The sequence below is a fragment of the Myodes glareolus genome, chromosome 10, assembly GCF_982192425.1.
Source record: "Myodes glareolus chromosome 10, mMyoGla1.1, whole genome shotgun sequence".
Taxonomy (NCBI): Eukaryota; Metazoa; Chordata; class Mammalia; order Rodentia; family Cricetidae; genus Myodes; species Myodes glareolus.
Genome location: NC_142035.1, coordinates 72,992,897 through 73,014,826, shown reverse-complemented (window position 1 = coordinate 73,014,826; position 21,930 = coordinate 72,992,897). Strand labels below are relative to the sequence as shown.

The 21,930-nt window shown below is 38.1% G+C and overlaps 2 protein-coding genes across 4 annotated transcripts in view; one reads left to right on the top strand and one right to left on the bottom strand.

Moving 5' to 3' along the window:
• Nucleotides 1-19,069, top strand: part of Immp1l (inner mitochondrial membrane peptidase subunit 1) — a 65,830-nt gene extending 46,761 nt beyond the window's left edge. For 2 of the 3 annotated variants that reach the window (XM_048443687.2, XM_048443688.2), the window contains exons 7-8: nt 3,142-3,252; nt 4,357-4,524. In XM_048443687.2, the coding sequence (XP_048299644.1) occupies nt 3,142-3,252; nt 4,357-4,425 (180 nt within the window). In that variant the 3' untranslated portion in view covers nt 4,426-4,524. Of the gene's footprint in view, nt 1-3,141; nt 3,253-4,356; nt 4,525-17,094 lie in introns of those variants that run through there. The other variant, XM_048443689.2, reaches the window with a different exon arrangement.
• Nucleotides 5,554-21,930, bottom strand: part of Dnajc24 (DnaJ heat shock protein family (Hsp40) member C24) — a 41,817-nt gene continuing 25,440 nt past the window's right edge. The window contains exons 4-5 of the mRNA XM_048443690.3: nt 11,677-11,745; nt 5,554-5,949 (exon numbers count right to left, since the gene is read on the bottom strand). Coding sequence (XP_048299647.1) covers nt 5,819-5,949; nt 11,677-11,745 — 200 coding nt within the window. The 3' untranslated portion in view covers nt 5,554-5,818. The remainder of the gene's footprint in view (nt 5,950-11,676; nt 11,746-21,930) is intronic.

The following is a 21,930-nucleotide window of genomic DNA, read 5'->3' as shown; positions in this document are numbered from 1 at the left end:
AAAGAAATTATTCATAGGAAATCCAACACTGTGTACAATGAATAGATCAATAAAATATAATTGTATATATCCTACAAACATACTATTAAAAGTGTCTGAGTATATCAAGATAAAAGATCCATACTTAAGGGATTTTCCTTTCATAAGAGATGCCTTGGATTAAAGGAAACATCAGTAATGAGACAGTCTCTTGGGTTGTCTATGTTTCATGAAGCATCGAGTCTGAGATTATTCCCTTACTATAAATAGATGCATGTGCAGTAGCTATGTGAGAATTGAACAAACAGGAGCCAGCACATCACATATAGGACGCTGCTTTTTCCTCAATATCAGTAATAGTGTGTGTTCTCAAAAGTATGTTCTAAAAGATCACATGAAATAAAACGTGCATTGTTTTCATGTTCCTCTTTTATGCCATCCCTTGTGAGCCCAGATCACATCCTTCCAAAGGCTCTTGGAGCTATGGTCTGGGTTTCTTTTTTAATTGAGCTTTTTCTATTATTTTGTGTGAGTGTTTTGCCTGCATGCATGTCTATACACTGTGTGCATGCCTGGAGCCCATGGAGGCCAAGAGAGGGCATTGGATCCCTAAATCTGGAGTTACAAATAGTGACCAGCAGTTGTGTGGTGCTAGGATTCAAAATTGTGTCTTTTGCCAGAGCAGCTCTACCCTCTGAATAACATCTCCAGCCCTCTGTTTCTTCTAGAAGACTATTTTCTGTAATTGTATTATTCCATATACTGCATTTTCTTTGTTTCCAAAGAAACATGTTATAACTATGACAAAAGTAGGTCATTCTGCGTGAAGGGAGAGTCTACTTACAAATACTTACCCCTAGCAAATACTTGAGGCCCCACTCTGGTTGAGGTGCTATATGGACTTGAACTCATGTTTATAAAATAAAATAAGAAGGAACATATAGGTAAGAGATAAATATTTAATATATAAATCTATAATCTGTGGAACATACTGTAAAAACTACAAACATTGTAAGAGATCATTGCCCACTAATATAGGCAGGTCTATACTATATTACATGAGAAACACTTGGAGGTGGACAGGAAAGCTGAGATCATGAGGACCATTGTATGCAAAGCAGGTGCAAACACTGCTGAACTGAATGAAATACAACCAGGAAACAAATGTCTAGAATAACCTTCTGCCAGTTAAACCAAAGAAATGTTGTGGGAAGCACAGTGAAACACTACAGCAGTATCAGTAACATAGCAAAGAGCTTTGTAGGTTTTTTGTTTGTTTGTTTTTCTTGGCTTGTTTATTGAAGGGGAGGCTGTTGGGGAATGAATGCAGTGTCTCATATATGCTAGGCAGTACTCTGCCACTAAGCTATAACCCGAGGCCTTACATTGTCTTCTAAATAACATAAAAAGAGATTTGGCCTCACTCAAAATTGCAGAGGGGAGAGTATCTGCCTCCATCCTGATGCAATGATCTGAGCTCAATTCTTATAATTCACAAGGTGGAAAAAGAGCACTGATTCTTTCAAGTTGTCCTTCAAACTCCATAGGCGTTCCTTGGCGTACACACACACAGACACACACACACACACACACACACACACACACACACAGACACATACACACACAAACACGTAGAAGTCATTTTTTTGAAACTAAGACAAAAGCAAATAAAAATACTAAGGTATTATTTCTTATAATTAGGTTGACAAAATTTAATGACAAGGGTAACAAAGTAATATCAGAAATTGAAATCATAACATTAATACCTGCTTGTTTATTTTGTCATAAAAACAGTGAAAAGAGATATACAAAAGCAGTCTAGGGAGGTAGCTCAGTTTTCTACTTAGCCATATTACACTTAATTGCCTTGTCAATCAGTTTATGGTATAGATACTAGACATGTTAGTACCTCTAGCACCTGAAACTAGTTCCTCTAATCAAGATATCCCAGAAATAAAATCTTATGAAAATGAAATTAAAATTTAAATGCTTGTAAGAATATACTAAAAGTGTAATAAATTTTATCACTAGTATTAATTTATTGAAAGTGAACAATGCCAAGTATGTATGCATGATTGTCAATAAATTACAAATATGCATATCAAAAAAGAATATACAAAAAGAAAATTGTGATACAAAAAAATATAAAATTACACCGAGTATCCTATTAAGCCCTACCAAAAGTAATGCAATCTTCCCAAGATTGCTTTAGTCTGGTTAACGAATCAACTTTTCTTGCATAACAAAAACTATAAAATAGAAGCATAAAAAGGTGGTTTACAGGTTGCTGCCCGAAAGCACTAAGTTTATATTGAATTGATATTAGTGGGTGAATGTCTCATATAGAAGGAATGCATTTTTGAAAGGTATTACCTTCTTAATTGAGTAAACAGTTAAAACTTTTTTACGTTTATACAAAGAAGGTATCTTTTTATTTATTAGAAGGTCACTGTCATTAATTTGCAATTGATGGTTTTATAATAGGTCCTTCTGGTTCTTGATGGTTATTATCAACATATAAGGCAGTGACGATATGGCCTGTACAAAGGCAGGACAGGGGTCTTAATTAGAACTCTGACAAGCCCACTGCAATAAAATGATGAGATTATCCATAATTGATGTCACAATCCATTACCACTTAGTTCATCATGAGCGTTCTAATGGGTCTGGCCTTGGAACTGGCCTCAGGATGTTGCTGACTGGCTGCCCTGCTTATGCTGTTATTACAACAGGAGGGCACATTTTCAGTCAGCAGCCTAATGACCTCTTTTGAAGTCTATTAAATTAATGACACTGCCACACTGTTTTCATTTCTTACAACCTTAGTTTGAGGTTTCTACAAACTAATGTTTGGGAACCATATAATAAAGAGCTCTTGTAAAATATGGAAACCTTTGATAGTTACAATAAGAAATGAACAAATTAGCAATTCTTGTGACACATATAAAGGAAGACTTTAGAATATATGCTCTACTTCCAAATATAGTCTTTTTTTACATAGTGTTTGTGTAGTCCAAGCTAGCTTTGAGTTTATGACCCCTACTTTAGTCTCCTGAATGTGAGGGATTCTAGGTACACACCACAGTCTGGGCCTTTAAGGGTGTATGTTTAGTGACAGGTTTTCTTGTTTCTAAAGGGCCTGATTGTTTTTACTAATCCCAGGTGCCAACAGGTCATGTTTGGTTAGAAGGTGACAACTTAGAGAATTCTACAGACTCCAGGTACTATGGACCTGTTCCATATGGACTAATACGAGGACGGATCTTTTTTAAGGTATGCTTTAATGCCTAAAATGCCAGTTTTATTCTCTGGGTCGAGGAGTTGTTCTCTCAAATTGCTAAGTTTAATTTTTTAATTTTTTCTGCTAAGTTGACTTAACTGGTGCAGTGAGTACATTTGATGACCATTTTTTAAGAGCTATAGACAAAATAGTATCCTCGCCCCTTCCTGCTCCTATGGGAAATAACAGAAGGTTTTAGAATAATATCCAAACTAAACTAGTGGTAGCCTAGGGAGCCTTTGAGTTTATAGAAATCAAATTCTGTCATGTGACTTTTACAGCCATATTCAGATCTTGGCATTTCAACGAGTATTTCTACAACAGCAGCCCAGGCTTGGTCTACTTAGAATGCAGGCGGACCACGTCAAATACAGCAAACCATAGGCAGGCATATGGCTGTAATGAATATACATGCCTTGGATGATATTGTCCCATCTTCAGTGGTTCTTCCATTATTGACTGATGTAATTTTGTTTTGAGACAGAATCTTACTTTGTATTCCAGGCTGGCCTTAAACTCTCCACCCTGTCTGTCTCATAAGTGTTGGTGTCATGGGTGTGGATTATAGGTGTGTGTCACCACATCTGCCCCCCTTTTACCAAAAAGCAAGTATATAATGTTCAGGATTCTTGTGTGGGGGGGGGGGGGTTCAAAATGGGGTTTCTCTGTAGCTCTGGATCCTGTCCTAGAAACTAGCTCTTGTAGACCAGGCTGACCTTGAACTCACAGAGAGAACTCCCTAGTGCTGGGATTAAAGGCATGCGCCACCACCACCTGACTAAAATTCTTTTATACCTAAACAGATGCCATATTCAAACAACTTTTTTAAAGTATCAGGTATCATAGGCTGGTAGTGTAACTTATTTGAGAATGGTAAAAGAAGACAGGACTTCACAAATCTCTACAGATACACCAAACAAACGTGGTTTCTGGTACTATGTTTGAATGTTCCAGGCTACATACATACAGAAGTTTATTTTCAGAGTAGCCTATGAGGAAAATGCACTGTATTATCTCACAGAGAGAACAGGAAAAGAGAACGTCAAGATGGTAAAGAAGTTTCATTAATTGGCTTCCACTGTATTTTCATTTTACAGATTTGGCCTTTCAGTGATTTTGGATTTCTGCGTGACAGCCCGAATGGCCACAGATTTTCTGATGATTAGCAAGCATATACTTTTTTGACTTGATTATTGTCTCCTATTCAAATGAATTTATTACTGCAGTTGAAACCATGAACTTACCAATAAACTATTTGCTACTCAGTTTTATTTTTATTTTTAAGAGTAAACATCACATTTTGCAATATACATTAACAAAAAGTATTTGGATAGAAATCCCAAACAAGTTTTCCTTCTGAATTTTATGATATCAAAATATCTTGGATGAGAAATCTTAACCTCATATTTGAATTTTGGTGGTGCTTGTACAGTGAAAGCAATCTGTTCTCAAGTGTGCCTCATAGGTCAGCTATCTCCACTGAAGTCTGAGACTAAGCAGTCCCAGTCTGTGCTCTTCTGACAGCACTAAGAGACAGAAATCAAAGGTGCTCCATAGGGCCTCAGTGTTCGTCAAATGCATTCTGATCTACACTGTAAACAAAATGTTACGTGAAAGAGTTCACCTAGGGGTGACATCTAGAGTCTGTTGCAGTCAGTGAGCACTCACTGTAAATCACCTTTGCCACACCACTGAGGAAATGAATGGTTCCTTAGTCCTAAATGGAGGCAATTAAAAAGTCCAATCTGAATGTCAAGTTTTTACAGTTTTCTCTTCCTAATTTCCATCTGAAGTTAAGATAGCTGTCAATGAGCTTTAGACACCCAGGGCCAGGATTAGAGTCACGTTTTCTAACACTTGGTCTTTACCAGCTTTCAAATAACACTCTTAGTGATCACAGCCAGCCTTGTTTAGGGCGGAGCTGGGCTCACACTTTGTTCACAAAATCCTAATCTTATTTAAATGCCTATGAATGTGAAATAGATATATAATAGGCTATAACTTCAGTGACTCAAAACACTATCTTTTACATCATCTTCCTAATTAGAGACAACAAGATGGTCCAGCAGGTAAAGGCCGAGGACCCAAATTTGACCTCTGGGACCCACATGGGGAAAGAAGAGAAAAATCAACTCCTCACAGATTCACTTATTGTCCTGTGCCCTACACACACACACACACATACACACACACACACACACACACACACACGCGCGTGCATTGTAAAGATTAAAACGAAAATCAAAACCCTTAGCAACTATAAAGAATAAACTGTAAAAAATAAAAACATAAACTATGTAAAAATAAGTACTTTATTATTTTGTACCAAGGAGAAAATAAAAGATAAAAATCCAGAAATATAATTCAAGTCCTTTTTGTGATATCCTGTAAATATATATATATTACTGAATTAATTTGTTAATCTGAAGTGGCCTTTGCTTGAAGATCTTATATTATCGTGGCAATTTATACATCTAGTAAGAAAGCATCTGTCTCCTTGAAGCCCGAGTGGCCTCTGGACCATGCTGACTTAGTTAAAGGATTGCAGGAATGCACAGTTCAATGCTGATGAAGGAGTTCCACAATCAGTGAACACGTATCACAAGAAATTAAGTTCACTTCTTCCACTTCATCCTTGGAGACAGTGTATTTCCCCCCACATCGGCAGGTCAGAGAGAAAGACCCATCATCTGAAAAGAAAACAGAAATAATGCCTCTAATATTTATAGTCACCTACTTTGCTAAAACCATTCAAAATATAGAACATGATCCAGAGAACTGTAAAATGAAACGAAGAAGCCAGGCACAGATAAGAATTAGTTTAAAGGAGAGCTGGAAAGATTCTCCTGCACAGGAGCAGTCTTTCCAGACTTAGCTATTAAACAGTGTCTATCAGTAGTGGTGATGGGCTGGTTCACTGTATCCAGTATTCATGGATGGGGATAGAGCAAAGGATGCTGAGAATAATCTTTGAAACTTTTAGTTTTCTGAAGAATTTGCAAATTTTATATGCTCAGCAATGCATTTAAGATGTTACAGTGAGGATAAGAGGGGCATTGCTGAAGTCTCTCCTGGAGAAGGGAGCTACCTCAAGCTGTCCATGTCATTCTACAATCAGGTGATTCAAACACAATACTATATGAAGTGTTTGCTTTTGTTTGATTTTTCCTATGAGATATGTAACTGTTTGCTTTGTAGTTAAAATTTAAATACCATAGGAATATTACATACAAAAAGTACAACTGATAATGTGATTTTTAAATTTTACTTTGTACTTTTAAAATGTATTACATTTGTGTATGTGTGTTTGTGTGTGTGTATACACGTATACACTTTTACATATGACATGGTATGAGTGTGAAGGTCAGAGAACAACTTGTGGGAGCCAGTTCTCCCCTTCCACCATGTGAGTTCAGGGACAACTCAGGTTGTCAGGCTTGACAAGTGCCGTCATTTGTTGAACCCTTCTGCCAGATCCTTAAATTTTATTTGTAAAGCCAGTTATGCTATGTAGGTAGCATAGGATGGCCTTGAACTCTAGTGATCCCGACTCAGCCTCTGGGTGCCAGAATTGCAGGCATGTACCCGCACACCTGCTGGTAGTGGTGGAGATGGGAAGCTTGGATTTTACTGTCTGTCCTCTGAATGCAAACCTCTGAACCAGTGCTATTCTAGTTCACTCTCTCTGGGAAGTATCAACAGTTCTCAGAACTCAGCAGGTCAGAATCGACCTCACTGCACTCATAACTTACAGAGACAAATGACGTTCCAGTGGGCACAGGATGCTATAGCTGACGTTCAAAGTCCACTACATTTAGAGCTCACTCTGCAGGAGGGAGGGAGAGGTGAAAATAAGATTCAGCTGCCTTGTGCTTTCGCTGTATAAAATTCAGTCTTGGAAAAATGGGCAATGAAGCCAACTTTATGAGCTGCCATATCATATCCAAAAGGAAAACATAAATCTGTCCTCAGTTTTTATCCTTTATCACAGTGTGTGTTTTCTCCATAAACAAAAAATAATTTCATTTTGAACTTATAAATACAAGTATCAGGGGGCATGGTTGTGCATGTCTTTAATCCCAGCACTCTGGAGGCAGCCGCAGGTGGATCTCTGAGTTCAAGGCCAACTTGATCTTGTCCTGTGAGTTCCAGGACAGCCAAGGCTGCACAAGGCTTTCTCAGTAAACCAAAAGAAAAAAAGAATGTAAACGTCTCCCCGTTTAAATCAGCATATATATATATATATATATATATATATATATATATATATATATATAGCATGTTTCAAAGTGAATGGTTGATTATCTAAAAATTGATTTTCTTTAAAATTTATTTTTTATTATTATTACTGTTATTGTATTGTGCATATGCCATGACATGTGCGTAGAGGTGAGAAGATAAAGTACATGTGTTGTTCTCCTTCCACCATGCAGGGCTCAGATCTGTCAGCCTTCTTTTCTCTTTTCCTTCTTGCTCTTGCTGTCGTCTTCCATTTATTTATTTAGTTGGTTGTCTGTTTGCTCATCTATTTTTGGTTTGTTTGAGAGAGGGTCTTACTGAATGGCCTTGAACTCTGCAATATTCCCACCTTAGCCTCCTAAGTGTTGGGATGACAGGTTGTGGTGACCCAAGCTTTTAATCCTAGTACTTGGGAAGCAGAGGCAGGTGGGTCTCAGTGAATTTGAAGTCAGCCTGGTATACATAGTGAGCTCCAGGGCAGCCAGATGTACATAGTAAGACCCTGTCTCAAAAAGTAAAGAAGCCACCATGCCTGGCTTTGCTACTGGACTTTTCTACTTTTCTTTCTTTCTTTCTTTCTTTCTTTCTTTCTTTCTTTCTTTCTTTCTTTCTCTCTCTCTCTCTCTCTCTCTCTCTCCTTTCTTTCTTTGCATATATATATAACATTATAATCCATAAAAAAGTAATTATATATTTATTATATATATATATTATAAATATATGCCATTAGGTATCCTAAAGTAAGTCCCTACAACACATACCTTTACTACCTTGATGTGGGAGTCCCCTCTGTGTGCTGTGATTAACATTATGAATAAAGAAACTGCTTTGGCCTGTTGATAGGGTAGAACTTAGGTAGGCGAGAAAAACTAAATGGCATGCTGGAAGAAAGGAGGCAGAGTCAGGAACACCATGGAGCCATCAGAGACAGGTGCTGGGAATTTTACCTGGTAAGCCACTGTTACATGGCGATACACAGATTAATAGAAATGGGTTAAATTAATATAAGAGTTAGCCAATAAGAAGCTAGAGCTAATGGGCCAAGCATTGATTTAATTAATATGGTTTCTTCGTGATTTCGGGTGTAAGCTAGCCGGGCGGCCAGGAAGAACAAGCAGCCCTTACCCCAACACTACCTCAATGAACACAAGCAATCTGAGGTGACACATTTCATAAGTGGTGCAGAAGGTACCATGGGCCACCTGGGAGTTCATCTTCACATCTTGCTGAAATTTCTTATCTTCACTGAGGTCTTAATGCAGTGTTTTTATACAAACCATTTTAGATGTAATCATCAAAATCACCATGCAAAGCTTAGCTCCAATGTCCCACTGTTTCCAGAGACATGTTTTCAGCATAATAAAATGCACTGCTGGGTCATGTCTCTCATATGCATGCTCACAACTTCTCCTTTGTTAGATCTTCACCACCAAAGGCCATTGTGAAAATGACCCTGAAGGATTAAAACTGCCCTCCTGATAGACCTTTACTAGCTTCATATGCTAATACTGCTTTTTTCTAACCATAAAGATAGGTTCAAACCTATATTAGTTTTTAATACTCCTATCAGAATCCAGACTTCATGCAGATATTGCTCATTTTTCCCAGGAGGGTAAGGATAATGTCCATCTTTATAACTTAATTTAAATGAGTACCAAAGATACTCTATGTTTTAATCATCCCCTTTCTCCTCATGCATGTTTGGTAAGCGCTGCAGCGATGTGCCATAGCCCCAGGCTGAGCTATCTAAGATATGCATATAACTATGCTTCTTATTGATTCATTGGCCATGGCTAGGGTTCTGTTGATGTTTTTTACTAGAAAGATTATTTTAGGAGAGCTTTGGGAACTCGCTAAGTGGGTAGAGTGCTTACTGCATACCAGGAGGATTTGAGTTTAATCCCCAGCACCCACATAAAGGCCAGCTGTGGTTGCACATACCCATAACCCCTGTATTGGTGGATCAGGAGAGAGTGTAAACACGTAGACACAGATTAGCCAGTCTGAGAACTGGACTCAGTAAAAAGACAAAAAATAATGTGGAGAAGGAACTGAGAGAACATTCTACCATCAACTTGTGGCCTGCATGTGGGCAAGTGCACCTCCCCCTTCCACAATTGTCCTTCTGACAATCCTTGGTGTGATCTCCTTTTCTGTACTGGCTTTACTATGTGGGAATTTTCCACTTGTATCAGAAAATCCATGTATTTATTGACTAAACCACCAATCCATGTTTTGAATTTAAAATGAAATTTTAGACTGGGCATGGTGAGACATGTCTGTAATTCTGGCACTTGATGGAAGAGAGCAGGAGGATCAGGAGTTCAGGGTTTTCCACCTCTGTCTTGCCAGTTTGATGCTAATATGGATTACATGAGGCCCTCCCTTAAGAAAACAAAAGAAAATTAAATAAAATCTTAAAACTACATAATCAAAAATGCTCAAATATCAATGAAAAAATTACAAAAATCAGCTTTTACTAATTTCATGCTATCAGACAACATTAGCAAGCAAAGTATAAACTACATCAAGACCTAATTTTTAATGAGCAAATAAACATCTAATGATTAATGAGGACTCAAACTATATTTTTTAAAAAATTAAATTTGTAACCAGTCTATGGCAGTGCATGTTTTTTAATCCCAGCACTTGGGAGGCAGAGGCAGGCATTTGAGGCCACATGGTCTACAGAGGGAGTTCCAGGACAGCCAGGGCTGTTACACAGAGAAACCCTGTCTCAAGAAATAACCGCCCCCTCAAAAAAGAAACAAAATTAAATTTGTTTATGTATATATGGATATTTTGTCTGCATGAATGTCTGTATACCACATGTGTGCAGTGCCTGCAGGAGTCAGAAGAAGGCGCTACTTCCCTTGGAAATGGAACACAGACACCTGTGAGCTGCCACATGGGTGCTGGGAATTGAACCCATGTCTTCTGCAAAAGCAGCCAGTGCTCTGAACCAGTGAACCATTAAATGCAAGTCAAGAGTCTGTATACTCCTGCCCCAAAGTATATTTTTTAAAAATATATTTAGTCGGACAAATCTCAAATGATTGTTACATTCTAGTGTGTCTCTCCAGAAGTTAGCAATGAAGAACAGGTCACTCTTGCTTGCAGAGAAGCCATCCCTCCTCTTATTACGATGGCTTTGCCATGGAAGACACAGAACTCTGGTTATTCATGGTAAATATGAACATACCCCAGAATTTCATTTGGGTGGCTAAACACAGAGTGGTTCTCTAGGCAAAGACATGATTCCCCTTCTAAGTTAGTAATGCTTGTGCTCACTTCATAGATTACTAAGTAAAGAATTTGCCATGAAAAATGAAGCTTGGGTTCAAGAAGGGTGGCTGTGTCTAGGACAGCACTACATTCATTAGTGAGTTTCTATTAGCCCTGAGGAGAACCCAACCCTAAGCTGAAAAACAAACTGACAGAGTTAAGAGTAGACACAAAATTCTAAGAACTAGTAACTGTATCTTCCCAGAGAAGTACTGAAGTATAATGGTCATGGCTTCCACTTAATAAGTGGTGTTTCCTAATTTAATAATGTGCAACCAGAACAATTGCAAAGAACAGAAGAATGTGGAAATTATATTGGTTAATACAATTTTAATATTCTAGTATAAGAAAATGGAAAGAAGACATGACTTTATGGAAGGCAAGGGGAGCAAGAGATTTTTCTTAAGGACAATCAGATAGTGTTAGGAAAGTGCTAGCATGTCAGTGTGTGGTGGCTTATGCCTGTAGTCCTGGCTTTCAGAAGCTCAAGGTCTAACCTAACAGTTATTTTCAGTTGAGATGAGATCAGGTTACACATGAGGCCTTGGCTCAGATAAAAGCAAACAGTCAAAGAGAAGGCAAAGAAAAACAGCAAGCTCTTTTAAAGCAGAAGGCCTGGACATTAAACGACTTCTCGTATCAGTTTCTGATCCCATATAGGGCAAAAAGAAATTCTGACGGGAAGTTAGAAATGGGTCATATAATATCTCAATAAGCAAAGTTGATAATAGCAGGCCAACAAAGATCTATGTAGAAAGGTAAAGCTCTAAATAGATAGATAGATAGATAGATAGATAGATAGATAGATAGATAGATAGATAGATAATATAAATAAATATGAACCCTAATATTTCTCTTCAGTGTGGGTAGAACAAAATAAACTAAAATCCAACCTTTGTTCCAGGACATTTCTTCAAGGTACACTTGTGTGTCTACTGGCCCCATACTTCTTAGTTCCGCTTCTGTAGAATACAAAATGAGACAATTTGATAATGAGGAATCCTGATAATGCATCTCTAGCATGGCCATTCAAACCCATCTTATGAACTGTTTTCAAACTAGCTTAATGCTTTTGACATCAGCACAGAGACAGAGAGCTTTTAGCCCATGTCCACCAGGTATAGAAGAAAGTTCATAAAAGAACAATAGCAAGCCAGAAGAACAGCCCGTGTAAGGAAAAGAACTGGCCAACACCTTGATCTTGAACTTTTCAGCCTCCAGAACCATGAGAAATAAATTCTGCTCAGCTACCCGGTCTACAGTGTTTTGTTAGGGCAGCTCAAGCAGACTAATGGGTATTTTTCAAATCAAATGAGATCAGGCCAGAGGTGCTGTAAAGAGCAAAGCTCTACAAAACATAGGGGGCTGCTGATCATCTGCTTGCAAAAGAATAAAAAGAAACTAAAGGGAGGGGGACTTTACTACTTTGGTAATCCCACAGCACAGCTGCGAGCTGCGTTCTGTGCATCCTTTGCTGTTTCCTGGGCCAAAGATTTCCTCTACAGACTGAGGTTCTAAGCCATGAATTTATCTAAATATAATAAGAATATGGTCTGGGTAGTAGAACCATAAAATCTCACTTAAAGCACATAGACTTTGAGCAAAGAAAACAACCACAGATGGAAAACCTTATTTCTGTATTCCTATATATACCTATTGTTCTTTTAGAAGTTAATGCTTAAGAAAAAAAAAAGAGCCCGTTACCAAAATTCAGCAACTTCCCTGACTTCAAACGTCGTTAGCTGTCTCACTAGTCTCCTTCTCACTTTGTTGTTGTCTGCATGCCTGCAACTTAATTATATTGAATAACTACCCGCTCAGAATGTATTGGTGAGTTACACCATTTAAAAATAAATGAAAAGATTATACAATATTTTGAACCTACCATAGTTTCCTACTAAAGTATGTCAAATATTATACTACATCATATTTACTGGGTACCAACAATCTATTAAACTGTTCCTAAAATCCAGACACAGACTTTCTCTTGTGATCGAGATAGCTCTACCATCTATCTATGACACTGAGTAGCTTATAAATAATTTATAGTATGCTAAGTAGTTCCTAAACAAAGCAACTTATTTTGCATATCCTATACAAAGTATATTTGCTTACCTGTTCTGGCTTCTTCCTCCCTCTCCCGCCACCCCCTGAGAAGACCAAGTCTTACTTTACAGTCCAGGTCACACTTGAACATACTACATGTAGCTTATGCTGGTCTTGAATTCATGGCAGTCTTTCTGCCTCCTGAATGTTGAAATTATAGGCAGGAGCCACCATGCCTACCTGACTTGTTCTTTCCTTTTTTCCTTCTTTGAGACAGGGCCTCTCTACATAGCCCTGGCTATCTTGACACTTACTATGTAGATCAGGCTGGCTTTGAAATCCACCTGCCTCTGCCTCCCAAATGCTGGGATTAAAGGTGTGGGCCACATACCTTTATATTCAATTTGAAAGTCTCAGGGACAGAAAAAAAATTCTTATGTTTCAATCTCTTATTCAGAAGGGTCAGCTTTGCTAGAATTAAGAAATTAATATTTGAAAAATGGAGATAATTCATAGTGAAAAGACCTTTTTGGAGAACAAACAAGTATCATCAATTTGCAACTAAGTTACTAGGGTATCTTGTATTTCTGTATTCTCTGCACCCAACTGAAGCAAAGTAGATTGGAGGAATTAGCTTTCTCAGCCTGACCTAACTTGGAAACCCAGAATATACTAATGTGTTAAAAGGATAAATATTTATAAATACCCATGATGCCATTGTATTTAAAAATAACTATCTTGCAAATTTCAGCTTTTCTACTAGAAAGCAGCTTATTCTGATCCAGTTACTACTTGGTGTGCCACTCTATCATTCAACCACATGTCATTAATTTCTCTTCCTCTTGTCCCTATGCACAGGGCCCTTAGAGTAGCACCTATTCTTAGTTAAAAGATTAGCATAGCCCATCTCATGGTGAAGAAAAGAGAACACAAAAATGATTACTTTTTTGCCAAAGATCAGAATTGAATATATTGGAGTTCTGAGGTTATGGAAACAAAGATATTGATCATTCAATACTATGTGCATAAAACTCTGTGAGTGATTTTAAAAATCAGAATCTGACATCAACAAGCATGAACCATACCAGGAAAAGTGTGGAGGGGCAAGGTGTGCTCCCCAGAAGTCATGGGAGCTTCCTAGTTAAATTGGTGTGTTTCTGGTGACGTGAGATTTCTGCACCTCTCTGCACACACACATGTTACACTTCGACAAAAAGGTTTTAAAAACAGTGTATCAGAAATTCTAATGGTCCCATTTTTAAAACTAGATATAAGGTTTTTTTTTCTTTAAGAAAAGTTATTGTCCTTTGAAAAGACAATAATCTAACAACTTCTGAAAAGGCTGGGGTGATTAACTCAGGGGAAAATTGGATCCCTGGAGGACTGCATAATGAGCAGACGCAGGACGGGAAAAGTAAAAGGTGAATCTAAATGTGGGCAGTGGGGGGTGACCACGATCCTTTGTTGAGGGCAGGTGTCCTACCACCCCAACCCCCACTACAATTATAATAAGGAAGGAGTACAAGCAAATCAGTGTGTTTTTCTTTTTCTTTTAAAACAATGATCTCTGCTTGTCCACCATTGTAGTTGTAATTAAAATCTTAATTCTTCCCTATTTACTAAAGCCACTTGCAGGAGCCCTGAAAGCAAAGCAGTCTGATAATTCAGTAGTAATCAGGCATGGCATCTTCAAAACAGATGTGCTTATTTCCTTTTACAATCTCTCTCTCTCTCTCTCTCTCTCTCTCTCTCTCTCTCTCTCACACACACACACACACACACACACACACACACACACACAAAATTTTGTTCCTTGCAATGACGTCTTTTAGTAGACAGATCTAGAAATGCAAACCCCACCTCCAAGTGTTCCTGTGAAAACATGGCACTACTAACATTGAGAAAAGAAACAGACTTTAAATCCAAGATTCTAAAATTGAATCCTTTCTTCCCCTACATAATGGCATAACTATTTGAAAAAAAAATGAAACATAAAACAACAACAAAAGCAGAGGAAAGAAACAAAACCTCGAAAGGACAAAACAACCCACAGCCACTTGTAAGAACACACCGCTGGCTTTGGTGTGCTTGCTCTATCTTGAGTGAAGTGACTGCACAATTTGATTCTTTATTAGAAAATGGGTTCAACTCTTTTGATTAGCTAGGAATATTAAGGTCTGTTCACACTGTGTCATACTGACAAGCTTAGCCAAATGAGACAAGACAATCCCCAACCCCCCACCTTCCAATTTTACTTTTATGTATCAAAAGCAGGGCATTATAGTTAGAGTGAGGTTCCTAAGGAATATAATGATAAAATCACATAATTTATGTGGTTACTTGAAAAAGAATCTTTCAATCTTTAGAAGTATGGGCCCTTCTGACCTGGCATTCTATTGGGTTTGTCTGACAACAAGAGGTGAAAGAATTCCGTGGCTCCATTGTCTCAACAGTGGGATCTAAGACAACACTGGCAGGGCTCGTCAGAGAGGTTTATGAGCCTGCAATTCAAAGAGATTAAAAGGAAAATCTACAGCGATTCATTCACACTGACGAATAACATTAAATAACTATTAGCAGCTCGGTTCAGCCAAGCTCACCAGAGCTCTCGCTGAGTCATTCACAGCCTTCTAAAGAGGGAAAGTTTCTTCAGCCCCATTTGGGAATCAATAAATATTTCTTGCTTCTTCTAAGACAATGGAATTCCAGTCTTTAAAACCTTCTTCCTAATGATAGTCAAATTTCTAAAGCAACCCTTTAATATCCAAATAATTACATTTCTAATCCCACGAAAATTTCTAACCGAAGCTACAATATATATATATGAAAAAAAGAAAGAAAGAAAAGAAAAGAAAAACCAGTAAGTAAAAATTTAAAATAGCAGCAACCGGAAACTCTGGGAGAGGGCTCACTGTTCACTAGGCTGAGGTGTTTAAAAGCCTCACTCAACTGAATAATGGCCAAGAGATCAAGTGCACCCACAGGCCTGCCTGTCCCATTCATGTGTGGCAATGTCATTTATCCCAAGGGCCATCACCCCCAAATGCTCTCATGGAGAAATTACTACTTTTCTGGTGCTGCACTGTCAAAGGCTTAAATACGCCGTTCCAGCTCTAAGACTTGTGTATGTGCATCTGGAGAACTGAACACCAGTGCTGCCCTCTAGCTCTAGCTCCACATTCTCTATCTTACTCAAGTTGTTTGATTTTAAAATCATCTCAATTTAAAAAAGCATTTCACTATAGAGATGAGATTTCCCACAGAGGAAGACGAATCTGTCCTGGTTGTCACGTTGCTATTCTTGGTCTCTGATAAGGGGCTGAGAAATGGGCAACACTGACTTGAAAATTGTTTATTAAACTATAAAGCCTATAATCTTTTCCCAGATGAAATTAAAGTCACAATTACAATGTTTTCCACTCCAAAGAAAAGAAATTAAGGGTGGAGGTTTTGCAAAACACGCACCTGGGCTGGGTGCACACCTGTTACTCTGGAGCTCTGGCAGCTGAGTCAAAAGACAAGGAGCTCAAAGGGTACCCCAGGCACAAAGTGAGGTCCTAGGGAAGGAGGGGAGGGAGGGCAAGAAGGGATAAGGTAAGTGCAAATGAAACACTAAAGCTCAATTCCTGTGCTTTACCATGGGATGGATACAACAAAGGCAGACACAGGCCCAGTCTCTTCTCCAGATCACCAGAACCCCTCATCTCTGACTAGTTAGATGCAAGGATGGTGGACCATACACTAGTTGTGGAAAACCTGGAAGCCAGACACTCTTAAGACGAGAGAAAGTGTCTTGGAATCCCTTGCTGTCACTAGCTATATGACCCTGGTGAAATTAGCTAACCACAACAAGTTTTGCCGGCCCTTGGAAACAGATAATGCTATTGCCCTCACAAGGGTATTTAAACAATATTTAAAAGGCAATTACCAGAGTTGCAGTGTGTAAAAATAGTAACTATTTTTAACTGTTATTATCTTATCATTTTACCACTGAACTCTGTATCAGAACACAAGAAAATAAGGAAAACCCAGTCCACTGGTAATGAGGAAGTTTAGCAAGACAGCAACTCCTGACCTCATCTGGTTTCATAACAGTTGCCAGTTCCATTAAAAATGATTTATTATTATAAAAACATACATACATACATAACATATGGGGATGGGAAAATTGACAGGGAGAAGCCAAGGAATTTCTGTCCTATTTAAATTTCAGATAAAGGCTGTTCTGGGGTAATTACAAAAATTGCAAAAATTCTTAAATGCAGACAACAAAAGCTCTAGCGACTAAAATGTCAATGACTGTGGGAGAATACAGCAGCACAGAATGTCACAGCTGTGGCGGGGACCAGGCCAAGAGCTGCAGTGTGAGAAGGACTACCAGACTGTGAGGAGGAAATGAATCCACAGGAAAAGGAGCACCATACAAAGAAGAAATGCCACCTGACCTTCCGCACCCACCGGTGGGAAGCAGAGCAAGACCAGCTCAAGTCTAAGGAAGAAACTAAACAAGAAAGACAACTAGCTGCTCTTGGTTTTGACACACCCATGTCAGCTGGGTCAAGTAATCAAACAGAACTGGGGGGAGCAGTTAAAGTTGGAAGTAAGCCCTCCTAAAGCCTCACATCAGCCCTGTTCAATCAGGCTCTCCAACGGTGCTCACTCACACCACAATTACAACTATGTTTTTGCCTATAGGCTTTTAATTATTTGTAACTAATTTTGTATTCAAAATTAATAACAAATAAGCTTAAAATACTTTTCATGATAAAAATAGTTATTTGCATTCATGTGAAAGTAAACTATTTTGAGTGACAAAGAGATGAGGAGGGACTCTCGTGGACAGTTCATCTCTGCTCTCCCTACCCTCGTAAGAGGCTGGGCCCAGCTGTCCAGATGGATTTTCTGCATCACTTCACATACTTATTTTCCCAGAAACAGTCAGCTAAAAAACAAACCTCTCGATGCTTATCTACAGGTTCTTACCTGAAGCAAATTTTTACGGTCAATTTTGAAATTCCTAAAATCAAACTGAACTCCTAATCTGACTAACTTACGTATTTTATAAGGGTCAGCTTCAGGACATAATTTACACAATTATCTACTGGCCTCAAGTTATTAGTACTAGCAGTCCAAATTTATATTATTTACATTTAAGAGCACATTTCCCCCTTTCTTATAAACCATCTTAAACATAAAGGCTTTTTTTCAGAAAAAAATTCCAATTTTACACTTGAGATTTAGTGATTTGAATACAGGAATATCTGTGGAACTTAAAGATTCATTCCTCATCGGTTCAAGATTCATTTCCTTATCTTCCATTTTCAAATATTCATCCTAATAAAGAATTGATGTGAATTATATAATGAAACATCAGAAACAACTTGCTATATCTCGCAAAGAGCAGCATCTTAGTGTATGTTCTGCCAAACCCCTCCAACCAGGCTGCTTAGGCATCTATGCACTTGTGCACTTGGCAGAATGAAGGTACACCATTCCCAAAACAGTTTACCCACATTAACAGAACAAGATGTACTCTAATTTGAAGAGTCCAAGAATAAAAATATAAAAATGTAGATTCCAAAAATAAGAATGTAAAAATAAAGAAATATAAAGTTGTAAGTCTAGGAGAATGAGAACAGTCTGCCAGCAGCTGTCTCAGCAGCTTGAAAATTAACTATGAACAGTGGGTTATTTCGCTTTACAACCCATAGCTCTATTTACAAGGCCAAAGCATCTCTCTGCAAACTGAGAGCTAACGTACGGATATGAGCTGAGTCAACTTTTAGGAGATAGATAAATGACCTCTTGGTTATGCATTATTCCTGCTATGTGAAACTGGCAGCATCAAAGGGGAGAGCACGGGGCTTCAGTAAACACCGCCTGGAAGTACCAAGGAAGACAACAGGTTACTAATTTAACTGAAAAACTCCATTAATAGAGATTGGAAAGTAAGGCAATCTGTATCTGAGTTTTACCTTGAGATTGTAAACATTCCTTTGTTCAGACCTAATGCTTGGTGCCCCTACTATAAAAAGATGGGTTCAGAAACTGGCCTTTTGCCACAGCCTAACAAACACCATCTCTGGCTGTAGTCTCAGCTAGCCGATAAGCTTCTGTGCTCTGCGGTGTTTTTTGTTGTTGTTTTGTTTTGTTTTGTTTTGTTTGTTTTTATTTTTAAGTTTGCTTCTGGTTTTCCTGGAATCTGGTTTCTGGAATAAAGTTTGCTTCTGGTTTATTAGACTTTGGTGGTCTGTCCCCATCTTTGCGTGACACCCCCCCCCCCAACCCAACAATCTGGTATCAACAGGGATTCCAAACACAACTCACTTTTTTTTTTTAAGTATTACTTCATCTGATCAACTGCATTTGTAAGTTTGCTCCTCTTCAGATAACAGAGAAATAACTCCTAGGTGTGCCATCTATAGAGCCGCTGAGACAGTGAGATACGTGCGACAGAACGTTACAAAGCTCTTTTATTCCCACGAAATACTTGTTGTTTATTCTGATGTTTATTCTGATTGTTTATTCTGATATACATGAGAAAACTCCCCCAATAAGACTTATAAAGACACCAAAATCTTTTTGGTAGTGTTGTTTATGTGAACATTTTACACATCTTGAAAGAGTTCTTTCTCCAAGTGTGCAAAGTCTGCTCTTGGATCTTTCCAGGGGGTTCTACAAGCAGCTTTCGAGGCATCTTTATCAATAACATGGTATATATGCCAACTGGAACTAATTGGTCAATTTTACTAGTTACCATCACTTTCAAAATGCCAAGAATAAAGACATGGAAAGAAGGGGAAAATATGTTTTACTAAAGCTCTCTTCCCTACTATCACATTTTCTTTATTAGAAATAATCCATTCAGTAGTTTCCTTTGAGAAGTAAACAATATGGATGCCAAGGGTCCTTTAAATTAGCTTCTGGATACATCTATGGCTGTGGCAATACTGATGAGATTCTTCTTAAAATAGAGTACCACTCTGAGCTAGGAGTTACGGAAGAGCATTGATCATCAGTCAATGGAGCAAGGACAGCTTAAACAAACACTGCAAATCAATGTCAGGTAGGCAATAAATACTCTTAACACTGCCAAAAGGAAGTTCACAATAGCCATCACCACACGTAAAGAGCTCTGTACAGCTATTTCCATGTCCCCAGGGGTGACCCAGAAAAACTGAGAGCTCTGACCTGGTTTTAACAATTCTCCCTTTTACTATCCTATAATGATCAAATTAGTACCCTCAAAGGTTTTCCTTATATCAAATCTAAATCTTGTTAGAGATTTGAGTCCATTTTATTTATTTTTGAAAAGCTACGTATTCATGAGTAAAAAGAAATTAGTATCAGTATTCAAATCAGGTTTATCACAAGAGTTTTGAAAGGCAATTCTGGAATAAAAGGTTTAAATATAGCCAGTCACACTTAGATATGAGAGCTCTCAACAGCAGGCCAGTGGCCATTTAAAACTGGAATAGCATTTATGTTCAGAACCTCTGATGAAGAACATATTTGTGTACATCAGAGGTGCTCAGACATCATTAAAAGCTGTACATCCACTGTCTTAAAACAGCAACATTTAGTAACACTTACCTGAAGAAATGGCAAAGCAAGCAGACATATAAATTCAGGACTATTTAATCTGAATCATAATTTTTTCTACTTTATTGTGATCTTATCAATTACCTACAAAATCTCCCTATGATACTGTAGTCTATAAAAGCTGAGTTATTAAAAGCTTAAAACTGCACACTCAAAGCTCAAAAAATGCATAATCCTAGGAACTTCTTAGGCTCTACCAAGTATTTACACTTCTAATGTCTTTTAAACCTCCCTTCATGCAATTCTGAGCTCATTTTAAATCACTTTCCTAGTTCTTTCCATTTTTGAGATTACCCTACTGCATGCCACAGAAAAAGATCATACTTCATAATTTTTGCTCTTCTCTTACCCTTTGGAAAGTAGATCTTCAGCCAGTTTCACTCACATAATCTTTATGGTATACAGGCTCGAGTGGCAAAACCGCAGACACTACACATACATGTCCTACACGTTTTATTTCATACATATGAAATATTGCCCTGTGCACCACATGCATGCCTGGTGCCCACAGAGGCCAAAAGTGACCATTGGATCCATGGGACTGGAGTTATAGATAGTTATGAGCTGCTATATAGGTGCTGGAAATTGAACCCAGGTCCTCTGGAAGAGCAGGCAGTGCTCTCAACTCCTGAGTCATCCCTCCAGTCCCTGTCCTATAGGCTTTAGGGTACGGTTTTGTGTGAATTCTTCTTAAGCAAACTGTATACAACATTAGTAAGGACTGATAAAAACATGAAGAAATAACATCAGAGAACTCATCACCAACAGAGCTCTGGGATTTTATGAGGCTGGGCAGCACACTCAGGATTATGTCATTCTTAAATGCACTTGCTTCCACACAGTCAGGAACTTACCAGGAGAACCTGTTTATAAGGATGGTCAGAGTTTGTTCTTGAATGAAGGTACCTTACATTCTTTCTACCAGAAGTAAAATTTTATTAACGAAATATATATATACCAAATAGAAGACCAGATATTTAAGTCACATTTGAAAACTAATGCAAATCCCTTGAAAAGGAAAACTCACCAGGACCTAATAGTAAAAAACAAAAACAACAAAAAAATATAACACTGGTCTTTTAAAAAGTAGACAGTGCCCAGATAGGATTAGTAATAAAACTAAACAGCATTACAAACAAAGGCTAGAACAGGCATGGTGGCACGTGCCTGTAGTTCCACTACTCAGGGAGCAGTCTGGAGAATTGTTGCAAGTCTAAGTCCAGCCTGGGCATATGGTGAGTTTGAGAGCAACCTAGGCTACAAAGAAAGACTTTGCCTCAAAAAACAGAGATGAGAAAAATCAAATATCACAAGGGTATGACAAACTGAAAAAGAAGTATGTATTTTCAGTGGTACTGCTTCCTCTGACACTATGGATTTCTACAAATACTGGCTGTGTCCTATCATGTTACATTTAGAAATAAAGCCTTGCTTCTCAAATCAACTTGTCATAATCTTAGCAGAAGCCTTAAAATTTATTTGGTGAGGTGGACAGTGTG